The sequence below is a fragment of the Lynx canadensis genome, chromosome B1, assembly GCF_007474595.2.
Source record: "Lynx canadensis isolate LIC74 chromosome B1, mLynCan4.pri.v2, whole genome shotgun sequence".
Taxonomy (NCBI): Eukaryota; Metazoa; Chordata; class Mammalia; order Carnivora; family Felidae; genus Lynx; species Lynx canadensis.
Window position 1 is genome coordinate 127,466,178 of NC_044306.2, and position 21,592 is coordinate 127,487,769.

The 21,592-nt window shown below is 34.2% G+C and overlaps 1 protein-coding gene across 4 annotated transcripts in view; it reads right to left on the reverse strand.

Annotated features, from left to right (window-relative positions):
• Positions 1 to 576: 576 nt before the first annotated feature.
• Positions 577 to 21,592, reverse strand: part of SMARCAD1 (SWI/SNF-related, matrix-associated actin-dependent regulator of chromatin, subfamily a, containing DEAD/H box 1) — a 79,256-nt gene continuing 58,240 nt past the window's right edge. For 3 of the 4 annotated variants that reach the window (XM_030313423.2, XM_030313424.2, XM_030313422.2), the window contains exons 11-24: positions 20,552 to 20,642; positions 18,024 to 18,123; positions 17,272 to 17,331; positions 17,095 to 17,170; positions 15,244 to 15,379; positions 14,597 to 14,734; positions 12,812 to 12,907; positions 12,596 to 12,713; positions 12,156 to 12,277; positions 9,212 to 9,400; positions 8,475 to 8,593; positions 7,384 to 7,566; positions 6,331 to 6,440; positions 578 to 1,929 (exon numbers count right to left, since the gene is read on the reverse strand). In XM_030313423.2, coding sequence (XP_030169283.1) covers positions 1,868 to 1,929; positions 6,331 to 6,440; positions 7,384 to 7,566; positions 8,475 to 8,593; positions 9,212 to 9,400; positions 12,156 to 12,277; positions 12,596 to 12,713; positions 12,812 to 12,907; positions 14,597 to 14,734; positions 15,244 to 15,379; positions 17,095 to 17,170; positions 17,272 to 17,331; positions 18,024 to 18,123; positions 20,552 to 20,642 — 1,600 coding nt within the window. In that variant the 3' untranslated portion in view covers positions 578 to 1,867. Of the gene's footprint in view, positions 1,930 to 6,330; positions 6,441 to 7,383; positions 7,567 to 8,474; positions 8,594 to 9,211; positions 9,401 to 12,155; positions 12,278 to 12,595; positions 12,714 to 12,811; positions 12,908 to 14,596; positions 14,735 to 15,243; positions 15,380 to 17,094; positions 17,171 to 17,271; positions 17,332 to 18,023; positions 18,124 to 20,551; positions 20,643 to 21,592 lie in introns of all 4 variants that reach the window. The other variant, XM_030313421.1, reaches the window with a different exon arrangement.

Genomic DNA, 21,592 nt, shown 5'->3' on the forward strand with positions numbered 1-21,592 from the left:
TTCACTGACATCAGTCCAATGAACACACTGATGGGAATACATCCTAAGTAATAAATTTCAGTTTATTGAGAAACAGACAATATTAAGCACATATGATCTCATTTGTGCTCCATATTATATTTTTAAGGGTAAAGGGAGAGTTAGAAACTATTAAAAAGGGTGTGAAAATACAACTTATGTTCATGAATGCTTTTATTAAAGATATTATGGATTTAACAGCAAATGAAACAGCCGATCACTGAAGACATTAACACAGAAAACTTATGAGAAATCCATTTTGAGAGATTTTTAAAAGGTAGTATTTCCAACAATCTAAGTGATTTGGGTCCTGCGATGTAGGAGGTAGTAATAATATTTGCAGATTCCTTCTAGCCCCATTATACTAAAATATACTGAATATATTCATTGTACCTTCAAGATTGGGTAAACCTACTCAATCGTGAGTTTCAGAGTCTATAATATCTGAAGACTGCTTTGAGAGCTTCAATACTCTTCTAACTCCAGAGGACTATATTACCTTAGCATCTTAGCAAGTGAGGATGCCTCGAAAGTATAATCTCCAATAATTACCAAGTCTGTGATTTATAAATAAGTTTATTTATAATGATATTTACATAATAAAAACAAAACACATGAAACCCACAAGTTATACAAAGAAACTGATGTATAATAAAAACAGCAAGATAGACTGACAGGCAAAATTTTAAAGAAAGATTTAATAAAGAGTTAAATATCAAATAGACAACTTTACTTCTTCTAAATTTCACTTTGTCACCCACACTGAATTGGAATTGAACAATGGCTCTCTCTTCAGGAGGTCCTGTACTGGAAATTCTGGAAACTGATAAGTTATATTTTGAGAAGTGTTTAACGTTAATGACCTATTTCCATGCAGTACCTATCGCTGCCTTAATATGAAGTCACGTTCAGTCTGCTTTGAAGTGAAATAGCCTGCTAATCTGTTCTGCCAGGCTAGACAAATGTTACCCACATTTTGCTGATACGTGGAGACGTGGCAGGAATAAACTACTATTTAGAGAGTAAAGAGAACTGGAGCAGAAGTGACTGGGCAACAGTTTCAAGAGAAGCAAAAGCCAGGAGAGGGAAATCAATGAAAACATGCACAAGAATAGGCAGAGTAATAAGCACAATTAGTGCAGTTGGGAAATGAACAGAAGGAATTAATCCAAGGAGCAAGATAAGGGCTTCTTCAGTTACTATTCACTGGAAAACAACTTAGTGCCTAGCCAAACAAATTTGTTTTAACAGAAGTACTTGGAAGGACCTGGGGGTGTTAGTATATGGAATGCCACCTTTAAATTCAGGTTGAGTTCTTGTTGACAGTGGTGAACATCTGCTTCAAATAGCAATAAAATGAAAGCTATATAATCTATACAGCTGCATCCTTTAAACTAACAAAAAAAGAACTTCAAAGGAGACAAGAAAAACAAGACATAAGCATTGTCAAATAAGGCACATGTAAAAATCTACACACATTATCCAGTGAAAGACAATATATATATATTTGGAGGTAGAAATAATTACAAAAATACTGACATTTCTAAAGCATTAGCATATTTGTTACAAACAATCACCAACTAATCCCCATTCAGAAAACTGTTTTGTAAAATGATTATTCAACATCTTCAGGACTACATTATTTGTGGCTTTTTGTTTGAAATTTCACATGTGAGCATCTGGAGAATTCAGTTAGTGGCAAAAAAGTTGTCCATACTATGAGAAATGTAATATGGAAATTATAAAAAGTTATAAATGTTCATAAACCCCATGGTCATCATAATGTAAATGTCCTTGAGTGCACCAAGTTGATATTTCCTCATCAATTAGGAATTCACAATTCTTAACTTCACAGGCCCATTGACGTTTTTAGTAATGTGGCTATATCTGCTGGCATACTCCCTTCATCACCTGCAGGTCAGAAAGCAGCATTAAAAGTTTCATAAAAATATTTTATGAAATATATTTTCTCTGATTCTAACTTTGGTGAATGCCTAATTGTTTCTCAAGGCCCCGTTTGTCTCAGTGTCACTCCTTGTTTAAAAACCTTCGCAAAGCCCTATGTGTATCTAAGGCTACTTCCTCTGTGCTAACGTTCATGCCAGCACAGCCATCTATAGGCTAGGCTCTGATTTCACATAAGTAGTATCTAAAGATACACAGGTATTGATCTGGATGACATTCTATTCATACAGTACACAGTATTTTCTCCTCAGGTTATTTGGTGAAAACCTTCATGTAACAAACTGAAGAGTGGAAACAAAGACAACCAAACAGAATCATCCATCAACACCCTCATTTTCAGTACAAAGATACAATCACTGGCTTAGACTTAAAACTGGCACATCTAAACAAAATAGTGAATATGGCATACCAGCTGAAGAGTAAAGTGCCCATAACTATAAATAACCCTTTCCCAATGTTTTCCCCATATTAAATGAGACTCCAGTATCTAGACACTTACCCAGTTTAGTATTCAGGATTTTCTACAGTGGGAAAACATCTTGTGTCAAGGTGGTGTAGAATCTAGTTATCCTTGATTAATTCAATGAGTCACTCAGACTGTTTTTAGATGAACTGATTTATTAGTTTATAGGGACAATGGTATAGCTGTTTTTAGATGAACTGATTAAAGTGACAATGGTATACAACTATTTGTAGATTTTTAGCAATGGATAATTTTAGAAATCAGATATGGCTAAAATGCAGCAAAACTAATCACTTTTCTCTGTCACACATACACACTCTAGTTATAATCTAAAATTACGAGAGTACTTTTACCTACTCTTCTCCTTTTAGTAAAAAACATGTGCACAGAAAGAAAAACTATTCCGTAAACTATCAGGGAGCTCACTGACACCCTTGCTTTGAAACGCATCCACAGACTTAACAATAGCCCATGAAATCTAAATTGAAACTGGTCCCAAATTAAGTGAGCCAAGTAAATAATCAGATCCAGAAGACAGTAAGACAACAAAGTTATAAACATGTAAGACAACAAGACTGTAGAAAATTCAGTATTCTAGGAATTCAGGAAGAGGTAGAAAAAAGCAAAGGGTGAGGAAACTCTTCTAAATTTGAAGATACTAATGATACAATGCAATAAAATACAATGTACGAACTTTGGATCCTTTTTTTTTTTTTTTTTTTTAAAGCCTGTAAGAGACTTTAAGGGGATAATTGGGAAAAATCCAGATATGGGCAATATATGATAATATTTGGAAATTACTGTTAATTTTTTTGGATGTATAATGGTACTGTGGCAACTGAGAGGAAATGCTGAAATATTCAGAATGAAGTGTCAAGTCTACAACTGACTGTAATGGTTCATGAGTAAAAGAAGCTAGATGAAGCAAAATGTTTACAACTGTTAAACTCACTTATACTATGCTTTCAACATTTTTGCATGAAAATTTCCATAATAAAAGTTTTAAAAGGTAGAAAATTTATTAATATAATCACATTAAGAGGTTAAAGAAAAATCACACACACCCCAAAACCATAATTCTTATTCTAAAGCAGGGGTTCTCTGACTTTAGTTTGGATCAGAAACTCCAACCAGATTATTGAGTTCCAGTCCCAATTTCTGACTGAGTAGGGCTGGAGTTAGGCTTAGGAATTTGCGTTTCAAACTGGCAATTTTGCAGGTGATGCTGCTGTGGGTCCAGGGGCACTGCACTCTGAGAAGCACTAAGGCAAGCTCTAGAAATACAAAAATCTGACAAGCATTTCTGAGAGGAATCATGGTACTTAATCTTTCAGTTTCATGGGAAGAGGGGCATACAGACTGTTAACATAAAGCATAGACACAATTATAAATATACTTTTTGTTTACAGTGGAAAAGAACCTTACTGTGAGAGATGAAAAGAAGGGTACATGTACTCTCATTAGGTCAGTGTCAAATTATTTAAATGAAATCAGAAGCAAAATCATAGTTTAGAGAGTAAAGACATTATTGTATCTTTAGCCTACCAAATAAAACACATACTGGGAAAAACGGATACACAAATAGCTAAAGCTCTTTCTTGTTAAAACAAGACAAAGGAAAATTTCCTACAGAAACGAAGAGTGATAATGGGGGAATGATTCTTTAATTCTGAACATCTTAAAGCTAACAGCCTAAAAGCATAGCTGAAATAAGTTGCTATTTTAACAAATACTTGATGTGAAAACACAGGTACAATTTTAGACTAAACAAATTTATGTAAATATAAACAATTTACATGAATTATGACTAGACATGACTGAACACACACTGGTCTCACCTGAAATACAATTAAAATGCTATAAAAAAAAAAAAGAAAGTCCAGGGTACCATACAAAAGAGAACGAACAGAAGAAAAAGACAACAGTGGAGAGAAAGCTGTCAAATTTTGGAAGATAGAGAGCAAATGGAAGAATGGAAGCGGACTTTAGCAAAACAGACAAAGCAAAAACTTAAGTGTGTGCAGGTGGGAAATGCAGGAAGGTTACTTCACATTCACAATCCTTTCCTTGCCTCTCAAAGCTCAAGAACATGGAGGTACTACATGGCTTCTAAAAGATGGGGAATATACAGAGCTAAAACAGGTTGCAGAATAGGACACCTAAAGCCTGTGCAACAGAGCCAGCCATATACAAATGAAGGTTTATTCTTTGGAAAGTTTGAATCTGAAGAATGCTGGATGTGGGGATAGAAGACTGGAACAGCTTCTCCTTTGCTGTAAGAATGCAGTCAGTAGGCTTACCGCATCTGCCACCATCCTCATTTCATAAAAGATTGGAAAGTATGTTTCTGGGGAAATGAACTAGCTCATGAGAAGCAACCTGTATACTGAAAGATAGTTGGGAGTCCAACAATCAAACTGCTGAAACCTCAATTAACTAACTATGATGGTTCTACTTAAAGACTTCTCGTTAGAATAAAATCTACATATCTGGGTATGTGCTAACATTACTAAATGAGAATATTTAATTGTTTTCCTAAATTTGAAAAGATGCCCTAAGAAAACAATCAGGAAAAAATGCTGCCCTGCGGAAACTGTCTTATGCATTCACTCTATTGCTTTTGCTACATAATCTGAAATCAGCAAGTTGCCACCTCCACTCAAAGCCCAGTGATTAACTGTTTAGGTTATAATCGTCACGGTTACTTCTTACTCAAACTTGCTCTAATGCGTGCCCCCCCCCCCAACCTGAAGCACCCGGAAATAAATACTACACAGGAAGGAGACATAGTAATTCATCATATGGCTTTCTCGCTCTTAAAACAGATTAAAATATACTGAACTCTTATAATACAGAGTGCCCAGCAAAATACTGGGACATAGTAAATATTCAATGGAAGTTTGCTGAACTGAAATAAACTGTGATCAATATTAGTAATATCCTTATTAGAATGATAAAATAGCTTACATCCAATTAAATTTAGGTAAGATGTAAATGCATGCTAACTTGTGTTAAAGAAAGAATACACAGACTTATTTACTTCTATCTACCTAAAAAAAGTGGTCACATGCTTTTTAAAAAGGACAATATGTCACTTTTATGGGGAAACTGGATGACAGAGTGGGAAGGAGTCTTGTTTGCCATTTTGTATCTTTTGAATCTTGAATTATGTGAATGTATTATCTTTTCAAAACTTTAAAATTATTCTTTTCAAAAAGGTCAAGTGACGCGTCAGGCTCTGGGCTGATGGCTCAGAGCCTGGAGCCTGTTTCCGATTCTGTGTCTCCCTCTCTCTCTGCCCCTCCCCCGTTCATGCTCTGTCTCTCTCTGTCCCAAAAATAAATAAACGTTGAAAAAAAAAATTCAAAAAGGTCAAGTGAAGAGGGCTCTCTTAGAGGGTTCTTTGTAGTACCCAACAAACTTCAGTCTGAAATTACTAAATTTTGGGGGCTGTGGGGGAAGAAGCATCTTATTGCACTATAGTGCAGTAAGTAATTACCAGTCAAAATGAAATGTAAATGTTACAGTTCTTAATAAATTAATATTATGTCAGGCATTTTAAATCTTTGGGTTCATATATATTACTTATATAGTAAGTATATCATAAAACTGTGGATAAAATTACAGATCTAATTTTATTTGGGGGATATCTTGGTGTCAAGAGATAAGGGATGGAAGAGACAGAATTTCCCCAAATCAAACATTTATATCAGTTCTGGTGAAATAATCTTAGTTATTGTAGTACTTCTGAAATGAGTATGCTTATCTTCTACCATGCCATCCCTATACTGTATGCCAGGTAAGGATTCAGGCCATTTTTGCTAATTCCTTGCTACTGCTATTTTTCATATAAATACCGAAGTTTCTGCTTACAAACAACTTACCTTCATCTACTGTGGTCATATCTTGTTCTAGTTTCAATTTCTGTTGGTTAATTTTTAGCATGGATTCTTCAATTGTCCCTTGGCTTATTAATTTTATAACTAGTACTTCTCTAAAGAAAATAGAAAATATGTCCATTGGTTACTTAATATAAAATTTGAATATATATAAACTATATAAAACATCTTAGAGGTAAGAATAATGTGAAGATTGCATAATAAATAGATCCCTAACTTTAAATTTCCTTTTATTCATATTACGTGGGATTAACATTTTCTTAGCATGTAACTTCTAAACATCCTTTCTTACTGATCCAAGAAGACAGAAAGATATCTGTACTCCAAAAATTACTAGTAAAACTTATTTCAACAAACAGTCTGGGTTCAGAGAGATATTCTATTTTAAAAAGGAACATGCTTTGCTCATCAGGTTCCAATAAATAATTCAGTACAAAAAGTAAGGAAGTATAGAAAAGTAAAAAGATTACACAGGAAGTTTTAGTCCCATAATAGGCACTGATAAATATTTGGTTCATAAATGATTTTATCAATGTCTTTTGGAAACATATACTCCACAGAGAAAATAATGATTACTGGCTACTCACATCTGACAGCAGAGTTGAATTACAGGTATTTTCACCTCCAATGTCAAAATGATCCTTCACCTAAAATATCTACAACTCAGATAATGTGCTTCCTAAAGGATAATAGAGTATCAACAGTATATATATTATTATGTCTATCTGGCTCTTAAATGGTCTAACAATAAAAGCCTTTTCAGTTACTAATATTTTTCAAATGAGCTGAACCATTGATAGTATTTTGTTTTCATCAAAATTGGGGTGGGGTGCGAGGTTATTTTAACTACTAGAAAGTGAATACATGGACATAGTGAGATATGTCATATTCAGCGTTGCTGGTATGAAAGATATCAGCAGCCAGGCTTTGCCGAAAATAAAAAAAACTGAAGCAGAATACTGACAGACTATATTCTACTCTTCTATACAAATTAAACAGGCATTTGGTTAAAACTAAATTTCAATTCAAAACACTTACTTAGTCTGGCCTACTCTATGGCATCTATCTTCTGCTTGCTTGTCATTGTAAGGATTACAGTCAATATCATGAAGTATAACAACATTTGCTGAAGTCAGATTTATTCCTAGGCCACCAGCTTTTGTTGACAGCAGAAACACGAAGATATCCATATCGGTATTAAACTCGTCAATTAGATGAATCCTGTCAAATAAATATATTAGGCTAAATTTCACTAAAATGTACACAATTAAAATTGAAAACAATCACACTACATGGAAAAAAACCTTGAAGATGTAAATACATGCTCCTGGCACTAAAGCACTTTTCCTGCAGTTATTTTACTGAAAGACCTTCTCGATTCACTAACTTCTTTTCCATACCATGTATCTTCCTACTAACTCTCACTTTAATTCAACTATTCAGGTTTGAGTAATCCTAATGGATTATTTTCTCCTTTGTTTAATGACTTCTATCTAAATTTTGTGTATGGCTTTTCAATCTCTGGCCTTCGTCAGCTTTAGTCTTCTCAGAAGTCTGTCAGCAGCTGCTCTTGATACCTTTGAACCAAGGATCTCAAGATCAAACTAGCAGGTGTTTGTTCTCTTTTAGGATGACTTCTATCTTTAACGCAGGGAAAAAAAAAAAACCTGGCTGATAAAAAGCAAACCAAAAGAAATAATGAAGTGCAAACATACTATTAAAAACATTCTTTTTTTGTTTTGAAGACAATCTTTCTAATCTCTGGGTATTAAAAAAATAAACAACCAAACTTACTCAATTACTGTTAAAATACAAAAAGCTCACGGTTTTAAAACAATCTTGGCTTAATGTAAGGTGCTTCAAGGCTTTGAATGAGTTTTAAAGGGGAAAAAACATTTTAAGGTACACAATTCCAATTAGATACTGAAATATATTTCTATGCAATTCAGATCAAAAACTTAAAAAAGGAAAATTTCCTTATCTTAACACAATGATTTCAAATAACCACATGAAAGACTCAAAGTAAGACAATTCAAATGCTCTATACACATTTAAAATTCTAGCATTTACTCTTATTTGAAGGTGAAGTGGACACAGATTTTTCTGAAACTAAAGTGAAGTATACGAACCTTTCAGAAATCTGAGTCTTTCCATCTAATCTGAGGTACCTATGCTGATGATGTTTTAAGAGAACCTCTAAAATATCCAGCATCATGGTAAATTGGCTAAATAATACAACTCTATCACCCTGTGAAAATACATATATGGATTAGATACATGGAAAAATAAAATGATATAAGCATATAATGATCAACTGCTTCTTTAATAAAAATCAAGTAGTCACAGCTAAGGTAAATTTCTTATTATAGATATAACAAGTTTATATATAAATAAATTATCTTAACTTCTGAACTTCAGACTTAAAACATAATTCTTAGTTTTGGTTTTTAAGGACAGTTAATGAAAACAACTACAAAAGTACTATTTGGATTATGATCTTAAAAATGCACACTATTTCACATAGAAACTAGAGTGGTAGTTAACTTCAAAATATCTTCAAAATAATTTAGAGGCAATCATACAAATAACCAATTATGTCATTATGTCATTATGAAATGACAAGATTACTTTTTAAAAGCAACTCTACTAGCTTCTTTTTTTTTTTTTTCTGAGACTCAACAGAGGAAAAGTAATCAGGAAAAAATATCCCCAAATATATCCCCTAAATGGTCAAAGCATTAGTTTCTAGAAAAATGTAGAACAGACACAGGCTACAACTTCAAGAAAGTCAAATCATGTCAGAATTATTTTTAAAAAGTTTATGTAATTGTAAAAATGTAAAAGGAATAGCATTCTTCTTTATTACCTTCTGTTTCAATTCAGACAAGATGCATCCTAAAACTCGAAATTTTCCAGAATCTAAAATCAAGTCCATGTCTAACTGGAAGCTATTAATATGTCGATACTGTTTACAAAGTACATGTAATTCAAAGTCTGTCATAACTTCCATATCTTCAAAGATCAAATCAGGGTTAGCCTCACAATGTGTAGGTTCCTCAAAACAAAACAGAATACACACTTAAAAATGAAGCTAATTTATAATATGATCAGAACACTTGAATAAAATTGTTCACATCTGGTAAAATAGCTAAATATCACATGTCACTGCAACCAATTTAGCAAAGGAAAATAATACTCATTTTCTAGGTACAATAAAGAAGGGAAAGCCCTTATTGCTTTAGAGATAACATACTGAAATATTCAGAAATGAAATAAGGTCTACAATTTGGTTCAATATAATCCTAAGGAGGGGTCTAGATGAAATGAGAGCAGTGTCATTCCACATAATTACTGTGTAAGAAAATGGGTGAAGGTTATATGGGTAGAGGATTTAATTATACAATTCTCTCTACTCTTACATGTTTAAAATTTTCTATAATAGATTTAAAATAATATAAACACATTTAAAACAGCAAATAATGACTTTTAACACCAAGATCTATAAAGAAGAACTATGGGTGGGTGCTAAGGGAGAATGAGGCAAAAACAAAGATTAATTAAAACTGTAAACAAGGGGCACCTGGGTGGCTCAGCTGGTTAAGCAACCGACTCTTGATTCTGGCCCAGGTCATGATATCAGGGGTTCATGGGATCAAGCCCCACATTGGGCTCTGTGCTGACAGTCTGGAGCTACTTGGGATTCTCTCCTGCCCTCTCTCTCTGTCCCTACCCACCCACCCCCCACCCCATGCATTCTCTCTCTTTAAGTAAATATACAGTAAAAAAAAAAAAAAAATAACCTACAGACAAAATATAATAAAGAAAAAAATGAAGAAAACAAATGAAGAAAACCAATGCACTATCTAGGACATAAAATCTGAGGGATCTTTTTGGTAAAAAAATAATAAACAAGTGCATTATGGAAGTCTCAATTAGGAGCTGGCAGATTTTCTAAAAAGGGCCAGACAGTAAATATCTTAGGTAGGCTCTGTAGGCAAAATGATTTGTTTTGCAACTACTCAACTTTGCACTTGTACAGGCATAATGTTGCTTCACTTTATGTGTTTCATAGATAATGTATTTTTTAACAAACTGAAGGTTTGTGGCAACCCTGTGTTGACCAAGTCTATTGATACCATTTTTCTAAGAATATTTGCTCACTTTGTCTCTCTTGTAAGTCTTCAGATATTTCAAATTTTTTCATTACTGTTATATTTGTTATGATGATCAGTGATTACGACTTGCTGAAAGCTCAGATGACAATAGCATTCTTTTAGCAATAAAATATTTTTTAATTAAGGTATGCACACTTTTTTAGACATTATGCTGTAGCACATTTAGTTGACAACAGTACAGTGTAAATGTAACTTTTATTTTGTTAATTTTTACAAAATTGGTTTTTAACATTTTTATTTATTTTTGAGAGACATTGAGAGACAGAACATGAGTAGGGGAGGGGCGAATAGAGAGGGAGACAGAGAATCTAAAGCAGGCTGTAGGTTCTGTGCTGTCAGCACAGAGCCCATTGTGGGGCTCGAACTCACAGACCGCGAGATCATGACCTGAGCTGAAGTCAGTCGCTTAACCGACTGAGCCACCCAGCCATCCCTAGACATAACTTTTATATTCATGGGGAAACAAAAAAATTCATCTGCCTTGCTTTATTGTGGTGGTCTGGAATCAAGCCTGCAATATCTCCAAGGTATTGAGGAAGTAGTCACAGACAAAAAAACAGAAACTAAAAGACTTGGTTAAACTTTATTTATAAAAATGGCCCTACGGCCACAGTTTGCTGACTTCTGATACATACTGTCAGTCCTCTTGGGTATTATAGAAGTTCTCCACACTGTCTTTTTAAAAATTATTTTAATGTTTATTTATTTTTGAGAGAGAGAGAGACAGAGTGTGAGCGAGGGAAGGGCAGAGAGAGAGAGAGACACACACACAGAATCCCAAGCAGGCTTCAGGCTCTGAGTTGTCAGTACAGAGCCCAATGCGGGGCTTGAACTCATGAACTGTGAGAGCATGACCTGAGCCAAAGTTGGATGCCTAACCAACTGAGACACCCAGATGCCCCATCTTGACCTTTGTCTTAAAAATAAAAATGCAGGGGCGCCTGGGTGGCTCAGTTGGTTGGGCGGCCGACTTCGGCTCAGGTCATGATCTCACGGCTTGTGAGTTCGAGCCCCGCGTTGGGCTCTGTGCTGACAGCTCGGAGCCTGGAGCCTGCTTCCGATTCTGTGTCTCCCTCTCTCTCTGCCCCTTCCCTGCTTGCTCTCTGTCTCTCTCTCTCAAAAATAATAAACAATATAAAAAAAATGCAGGATGCCTGGGTGGCTCAGCTGGTTAAGCATCCAACTTTGGCTCAGGTCATGATCTCATGGTTTTTGAGTTCAAGCCCTGCATTGGGCTCTCTGCTGTCAGTGCAGAACCTGCTTCGGATCCTCTGTCTCTCCCTCTCTCTGCCCCTTCCCTGTTCATGCTCCCTCTCTAAAATAAACATTAAAAAAAATTTAGGGCACCTGGGTGGCTCAGTTGTTAAGCATCTGACTTCAGCTCAGGTCATGATCTCATGGTTTTTGAGCTCATTCCCTGAATCGGGCAAGCCCCGCTTCTCTCTCTCTCCCTCAGTGTGCCTCATGTGATTCTTTCTCTCTGCCACTTGCTCACTTGCACTCTCTCTCTCAATAAATAAATAAAATACATAAAAATAAACATGCTTTTCTTAAGTATGGGGTCAATATGCTCGTTAGGTTTAATTTAACCTTATGTTGCTAAAGCTTAGTGCTAACATAATGTGAAATCCTTACCTTTAGCATAAGCTGAGACATTTCCTTGAGCTTTTCAGCTGTGTAATATTGGCGATGCAATAAAGGATGATTGGCCATTTTTCTCAACTGCATCATTACATTGCACATCTCTGTATTTTTTTCTGTGATCCAAAGAACATGCATTAAACAAAACCCCAAAACCAGGAAACCCACTTTAGATCCTGTTTCTCCCCTCTCTGCCCCTCCCTTACATATGCATGCTCTCATTCTGTTTCTCAAAAATAAACATTAAAAACAAAACACCCACAAAACCCAAGCTGATGTTTGCTGAAATATACCTCAATGCAAACAAAAAGTTTATTTCTTCAAATTCTAACTATTTTTTTAAAAATGAGCAAATCCCACGATAACATGACTAAACAAAATGTAGCCCCAGTACAGATTATTTTTCACATGAAATTGTGAAAGTCAGATGATACCCATATTATTGATAGATTTTTTTAATCTGTTGAAAAGACCCAAATAGAGTTGCTCCTGTTTTTCTGACATTGCACACAATTCAATTCGATCTTTCTTGGGAGGTAGCTGCTTGAGAACCTGAGAAAGGAAAACAGTTTAAGCAGATCATTCAAATAAAGAAGAAAACAGATTTTTAAAAAGCAATCATAATAAAAAAATATGCAAATACGAATTACCTCTTCTTTTACTCTTCTGAGAATAAATGGTTTTATAATTTGTTTTGCATGTGCTATTCTCTCTTTTTCATATATACTTTGCTCATCTGCTGATTTCTAAGTAAAAAAAGAACATATCCTTTTAGAAATTACTTATTTAAATGATCACAGTAACAACATTACATAACATGAAAATCATCCTCACTATCATCAGGAGTTATTTTCCACAGAAATGCACTTCATTCTAGATGGAATATCACATGTCAACTCTGGGCTATAATCTACCTCTTCAAGCTCCATATGTATTTTGAGGTTTCATGTATTCTGCTAAGCTAACGAAACTGAACTGTTCTAGGATGGTGTTCAGAATCATTAAGTCATAACTAATGAGTCGTAACAAATTATACCAGGTCTCATGAAAAAGTGTGTGTGTGTGTGTGTGTGTGTGTGTGTGTTTAACAGGTTGGGAAAAAGAAGAGAAGGGGAAGAGAAAGAGAGATAGGTAGGAAACTTATGTTCTAGGTAGAAAGCTAGTGCCGGGGATGTAAACCATGTGGTCTAAAAGACAGGGATGGTTCCTAATCAAAATCTATTAATTTTGGAGAATTAAAGAAGTGGAATTTTGTTCTAAGAAGTGACAAAGTCCTCCATATTCTATAATCTGTTTGGCTATCAATGGGAGTGAATCCATTAGTGAAAGTTTAATGAGTTTTTTTTTTTTTAACGTTTATTTATTTTTGAGACAGAGAGAGACAGAGTATGAACGGGGGAGGGTCAGAGAGAGAGGAAGACACAGAATCTGAAACAGGCTCCAGGCTCTGAGCTATCAGCACAGAGCCTGACGCAGGGCTTGAACTCACGAACCGCGAGAACATGACCTGAGCCGAAGTCGGTCGCTTAACCAACTGAGCCACCCAGGCGCCCCTCGTTAGTGAAAGTTTAAAAGGCTATTAATTTGCAGTGGAAGACCACCATCGGAAATTCTTGGAAAATATGTGAGACTTGGGAGACAGTCAAAAATGTGTATAAACATTGCTGTACTAGAAAATTTAGGAGTCTCTGAAGATTATACTGTACTTTTAAGTTTGTTTATTTATTTATTTTGAGAGAGAGAGAGAGAGAGAGAGAGAGAGTGAGCACAAGTGAGCAGGGGAGGGGCAGAGAGAGTGTATCCCAAGAAGGCTCCATACTGTCAGCACAGAGCCTGATGTGGGGCTTGAACCCACAAACCACAAGATCAAGACCTGAGCTGAAACGAAGAGTCAGATGCCCAACTGAGCCACCCAGGCAAATCCTGTACTTTTTCTAAGCAACAGGGAGAAAATTAACCAGACTTTCTTTTAAATAGAATTTAAGTGTAACTTTTAGAAATTGTTACTTTTGAATTTTATTTCAAAATATATTTTCCAGTATAGGAATTTTCTGGACATTCTACCTTTGTCCAGTTCTACAGTTTACCTATAAAGAAATGCTCCTAATTTACCTAATTTTAGTAAGGTAAATGCAATCACCAAATTTTCCACACAAATTATGTATCTGAGTTCTCCACTAAACTAAACCTGTCATTTCAGAAAATCAGGATATTAAAACCAAAACTCTTAGACATTAATTACAAAAGTTACCAACTTATTTCCCATTGTATTCTGGCTAACTTCCCAATTCACCCAAGTATAGGGATATCAACTACTTAAACTTAGTTGATAGCACAAATACACTATGAAAACAAGAAAAAAGACAAAATAGAAAAACAGCCCCCATAAAACACAAAGTGACATACTTGGGAGAAAATAATGAATTTATGCTTACTGTCTTAGAGGAAAACATTCTTCGTATTTCACTGGTGCTACTACTAAACATGTGTGGCATAACGAAATTCAATAGTGACATGAGTTCTAACAGATTATTCTGTACGGGTGTGCCCGTGAGCAGCAAACGGTTATTTGCCTGTGAATGAATGAAAGTAAAATTTAGTTTTTTTTTTTTTTTTTTAAAGCCAAATCCTTGTCTGCATTTCTCAGTGGGGGAGGAAAAAAATGTTAAGACCATTATTAATAATGTAACATTCTCTGATGAAAGACTAATAACTGAGAAAAATTATCATCTATTGTGTTTTAAGGTAGAATGTGTAAAAATAATGGTTTCATTTGTAAGTAGGTAACTTATGTCCTCATATCAATCACTTTTACAAGGCAATGAAAGTAGATTATATTTGATATTCATAAAGTTTATCACATAGAACAGGGGTTTGCAAATTGAGGCTCATGAGCCAATAAATATGATTTTTATATTTTTAAAGGGTAGTTAAAAAGCAAAGAAGTGGCAGAAGCTTAATGGCCCACAAGGCATGAAATATTTATTATCTGGACCTTTACAAAACAAGTTTGTTGACCCCTGATATCAAATACTAAATACATTAAATTATAATTGGAATAATTCACAAAATCCTCTCTTACATTAATTGTCATAAGGTGCTGGTAGCGGATAGAGCCCATATTCTTCAGCATATGGCCCTCATCAAAAATAGCATAATTAAGTTTCAGCCTTCGAAACAGACTACGATCATCAGAACTGCTGATTGCGCAATTATACCTGTCACCAAAAAAAAAAAAAAAAAAAAAGTCTAAGGTTATACCTTTATTATTTTTTTTTTATTTTTATTTTTTCAACGTTTATTTATTTTTGGGACAGAGAGAGACAGAGCATGAACGGGGGAGGGGCAGAGAGAGAGGGAGACACAGAATCGGAAACATGCTCCAGGCTCTGAGCCATCAGCCCAGAGCCTGACACGGGGCTCGAACTCACAGACTGTGAGATCGTGACCTGAGCTGAAGTTGGACGCTTAACCGACTGCACCACCCAGGCGCCCCTAAGGTTATACCTTGAAAAGCCTGGACCACAGTGAGATTTAGTGTTTTATAAAATTTTTATTCATGCAATTTTAATAACCAGTAGTTAAAAGATACCACTAGACATAGTTGCTATTCAAATAAATACTGATGCACTTGTATCCAATAATTACTTATATGTAACCAAACTATAGAAGCTGCCATATGTAGGTAAAGGAAAATTTAAATGTTACAATTAGACAACATCTACACACCTAGGAAGAAGCCAATTTGGGTATAATTTATATGTAATCTGCAATTTTTATACACTTTTTCTCATGAACTGTTATACATTCAGAACAGGAAAAAAAAAGGACATGAAATTAAAACATTTGTTAAGTACATAATACTATTGTATTAAAGTAGTAGAGTACATCCAAGAAAAAAGTTAATAGCAGCTACCAGTACTAGACTATATATGAAAATAGACTATATAGACTATATATGAAGTCCATTTTATTTAGAAAAGATGAATTCTGGATGAATTCTTTTAATCATGGCCTCCTACAGAAGTCAGTAGAGAAAATAGTAACTACTGAGAGTTAACATGAAGATTGAAATAACCTATATTTAAAAATGCAATATGAGAGCAGTAACTTCTCTGCTAAATAATTTTTCCATGTTTATTTTTGAGAGAGAGACAGAGCATGAGGGAGGGAGGGGCAGAGAGACAGAGACACAGAATCCAAAGCAGGCTCCAGGCTCTGAGCTGTCAGCACAGAGCCGGATGTGGGGCTCAAGCCCACGTGCTGTGAGATAATGACCTGAGCAGAAGTCGGACGCTTAACTGACAGCCACCCAGGCACCCCTCTGCTAAATATTTACGCTAAAACAGCCAGTACACTAAGTCATGATTAACTTGGTAGAAACTTATATTTTCCACCCGTACTTCTATAAATCAATTTTTTTCATTTAGAGAGTGAGATTTCACTGTATTTATTAACACAAAATTATTAATTGTTGGAGAACAAGAAGCTGGAGGCACCGTGAGAATGTCCTGAAGGAAAGGAATGGAACTGATTTCAGTTCCTTGCTGCTCCGTGCTTTTCCTTCAGGACATTCTCACGGTACTTCCGGCTTCTTGTTCTCCAACAATCAATGATTAATAATTGACATAAGTTAGAAATATTACAAATCATTTGGTGGGAAATCTTAAATTTTACTTTAAGTTTAACAGAAAGTCTTATAAAACTACACTTTCAATCAAGTGGACAAAGCCTTTTTATAACCATTAACCATCATCTGTTATACTATTAAAAAACTGAAAAATGCCCGAATTCTCAACATAAATCATTCCATTACTTTTGTTGCATAGTTCTTAGCATAAATTTTCCTTCATATTACTACTAAGATATTTTTAAAAATTTGAGGATTACACAAAATCTTTCCTGCTCAAATATACTTTGTCTCCATACTTACGTGGTCACAATTACATTATATTCTTCGTATTTACTATGGATGTTATATCTAATCTGTTTACGTTCTTCTTGAGAGCCTACAATTTAAAAACACCACACACATATTGGTTACATTTACTGTACTTTACTGTATGTAAGGATTTTAAAGTTTCTAATTAAAGCAAAATGACATTCTTACCATAGTAACAGAGCACCTTTAAAGTGGGGCACCATAAATTAACTTCTCTCAACCAGTTATCTATAAAGCAAAAGAGATATTATTTGTATCTGCTACAACAGGTTATGTGCTACAACAGGTTATATGTAGTGAAATGAATTCTATCCAGAAATCCTTTTGCAAAATAATGATTAAAAAAAAAAAAAAATCAAAGACCTTTCAGAATTTTACTCCTGATGATTAAAATAATTTTGAAGAGGCATAAAATGAAAGGCAGATGGCCAACCATTATATTTATAGATCATTAATTTCCATTTTAAAGACTTTTTTTGGATTATGTTCATACGTATATTCTCTTACTCTAGTCAACATCCAATCAATTAAGAAAGAGTAACTCCAATGGGGATGAATTGTATACTTTCTGATTCTATAAATGTTTAATTATAAATTTAAAAGCACTTATTTCTCTTAAATTACTCATCAAAACAATTTTTTCATTAAAACAATTTTCTAGAAGTATTACAATATTCAATGATCTTGTTGATGGTCCCTGATCCATAATAATTCCATAATAATTCAAAAGGTGAATAACTGACTTGTTATTAAAAGATGTCCAGTATAATCAAACACGCATACTCACACATATACAAAGGGAGAAAAAAATATAAGGTGACCACATAATATTCACCTCTATAAACTAAGAAATCACAGATTTTCTTCTCCCTATACACAACCCTATACAGTCAAGTGTAGTTGTCCACAATATTACAAACCTATAGTTGATGCTGGAACAACGATCAAATGAGGACCTTTATTACCCTCCTGATAGAGGTATGCCAGGAATGCAATGGCTTGAATAGTTTTTCCTAGGCCCTAAAATTAAATGTTTAAAAGACAATATATGAAATTTAAAAACAAAAAATACTGGAAAACACAAAAGGAAAAATAATACTTCTGGTTTTATTTATTTTTGATTCCCCATAATGCAACCGTATGAGAGTTCTATATTCTTAGTTCTCAATGACTGATAAAACAGACCATAATGTCCAAATTACACTAAAACTCAGTTTAATGAGCAGGATGTATCCTGCTAGTTAAAATATGACACACATTAATATGGAAGAGCTTTGCAATGCATATAAAGGATATCATTTTGATAATTATTTATATAAAACAAGTATTTAATACATACTAGATAAAGAACAATGTTCCAATGACTAATCAGATCATATGCCTATCCTATCACCCACCAATTTATTTCACTTCTAAGAGTATATTCAAGAAATATGAGGACATATATCCACAAAGACCTTGGGTAAGAATGTTGACAGTAGCCAAACACAGGAAATGACCTAAATGACCTTCAACAGGAAAATGGATACACAAGTTGCAACATATTTATACTATGGACTATCACATACCAATCAAAAACCAAACTACTGATACATATAAGAACACGGATGAATCTCTGTAACTTTGTCATGCACCAAATGAACCAGAAATAAACAATATATACTGAATGGCGCTATTTATATAGAGTTTAAAATTTAATTTAAAAAATAACCTATTTTAAATTTAAAATTAAAAAAAAATAACCTATGTTTATAGACATCAGAATAGTGGTGTTAATAACTAAAAAGAAGCATGAGGGCATGTTCCTGGGACAATGGAAATGTTGATTTGGGAAGTGGTCACATGGGTGCACACATATGTAAAAAGTCACTAAGTTGAACATTTGTGTATTTTACTGCAAGTAAATTCTATATAAGCGAAGTGGGGTTTATTTTTAGGCTACTGAGCAAGTTTAGCTAAACACTGCCAGCTGGGATAAACTGAACTGCCCTCATTCCTGTGTTGAAGCCCTAATGCCCAATATGACTATATTTGGAAATAGGGTCTTTAAGGAGGTAATTAAGGTTAAGTGAGATCACAGGGATGGGGGCCCAATCCCCATTGTCAGAGAAAAAGACACCAGGGATGTGTGAGCAGAGAAAAAGACATGTGAGGACACATCAAGAAGGTGGCCATCTGCAAACAAAGGCTAGAGGCCTTAGGAGAAACCAAAACTGCCAACACCTTGATCTTAGACTTCTAGTCTCCACAGATGTGAGAAATAAATTTCTCTTTTTTAAGCCACCCACTCTTTGGTCTTTTATTACGGGAGCTCTAGCAAACCAGGAAAGACACTAATTTATAGATATTGTGTTTTACAGGTTACAAAAACAGTTTCATATATTATACCTCATTTGATGCCAAATATAATCTTAAGATACAGAAATTACTCATGTTTCATTAATATTGGCTGAGATTAGGCCATTCAGTAAGGATTAGCCCATGAAAAGCAAAGGTTTGGGTTCCAAACCCAGATTTGATTCTCAAGTCCAGCTCTCCACAACTGTAATGTTCTATATTCTATATCTAATTCTATAACTATTTGAAATCCTGCATATATATTGTTTTCTATCAGATAAAGAGCATCTTTGTTATAATAATATAATGTATGTGTGGGAATAGTCTTAAAGTACAAAAGATTACTAGAAGCTAACTACAGAATAAGGATCACTGTTAATTTTTATTTTGAAAATGTAATATACACTGTAATACATATGTATTTAATAAGCATTTTCTCCACTGAACAGGACTAATTTTTAATAAACTTTTTAACAGAAGAAGGACATTAAGGTTAAAGGTCAAGTTTCTATGTGACAATACCTGAACTACTGGGTGTAATGAACTTCCTAAGCTCAGCTTCAAGCAAATGTGATGCGGGGGGGGGGGGGGGTGCACAGAAACTCAGAGACAGCTAACAAAAAATGGCTGAAATGATGTTGCTGATAAATGTGTGGATTTATTTATGTCTCTATAAATTTTCAAAGTAGCTATAGAAAAGCACATAAAACAAAATCTTAGTATTATACATATGCATATTGTGTATGTACATACAAACACACACCTGCAGAAGAAAATAATCTCAAAAGATATACACCAAAATAGTACTTATTTCAAGGCAGCAGGAGTATGAGGGATCTTGATTATTTTTGGAATTTTTACGTAACGTCTAATTTTTAAAACATATATATTAATTTGATAATCAGAAAGAAAGTAAAAGCCCATTTTCATTTTGAGGGGCAATGAGGAGGCCAGAGCTAAGAGAAGCGCTAGAAAATTAGAAGGGGTGACTGGAGTAATAAAATACTGACGTGAGAACAGTTAACTACAGGGGTCAAGGGAAAATTTTACTTTTTAAATGATATCAAGAAGGCCTTTTAATGATGAATCCTAGAAATAGAGTACTACTTACCATTTCATCTGCCAAAATGCCATTAAGTCCATGTTTATGTACCAATGCCAGCCAATTCAAACCAACCTTCTGATAGGGCTTGAGTGACAAACTGGTAAAGAGAGTTACAAAATATTACAGATTTATACTTATATACTTTTATACTCTACTAGTTTTATGACATGAGGTTTAAGTTTACAATGCACACAAAAACTGAAATACCTATGTCTAATCTTACCTTTTAACTTACAAGCTATTTACACTTAGTTAAGAAAAAAGAGTCCCAAACACAATGCATTTTCTTCTATTTTCTCAACTTTTATTTTGTATTGACTTACTTTTTCTGGCTTTAAGAATTACAAAAAAAATATTTCCATGTTCAGTCATAATGTAATGCCACCAAGTTAATTCCATAAATGATCACAATATTAACCATGATAACATATTACTAACCTAATGTATACTAGAAAATGGTATTGTATGGATTTGAATTATACCACATTAGGGAACTTCAAGTATTAGGACAACACAAGCTTAATTTGCCTCTTTGCCAGGTTGACTGAATAAACACTTTCTGAATGAGTGTCAGTCACTTCTAATGTCAGTGGTATGTATATCTGGAAGGCATATATATGTATTTGTTTTTGAACTGTATATGAATATAAATTTGAGAGACATCAATGAGCATCAAAAAGTAGAAAGTAGCAGGCAAGGGTCAAAAATCTCATTTAATTTGGAAACACATAATTTGGAAATAACTTGTTTGGAAGGTAATATTGGAAGGCTATTAGCAATAAAAACACTATTTTTTTTTCTAAAAGTTCAAGTAGTTAAAAACCAATAGCAATTATTACTAAATACCTATTACATACAGATACACAAATAGCATTTTCAAGCACCACCTCATTTAATCTTTTAACATCCATTAAGACTGCCTTTTATCATTATTTGAAACTGATGAAAAACCTGATGCTAAGTAATCTGCCTGAGGCTGCATAGCTACAAAGTGTTATGGATGGCTAAGATTTTAACTAAGGAAGTCCATCTCACTCAAAAGTTTAT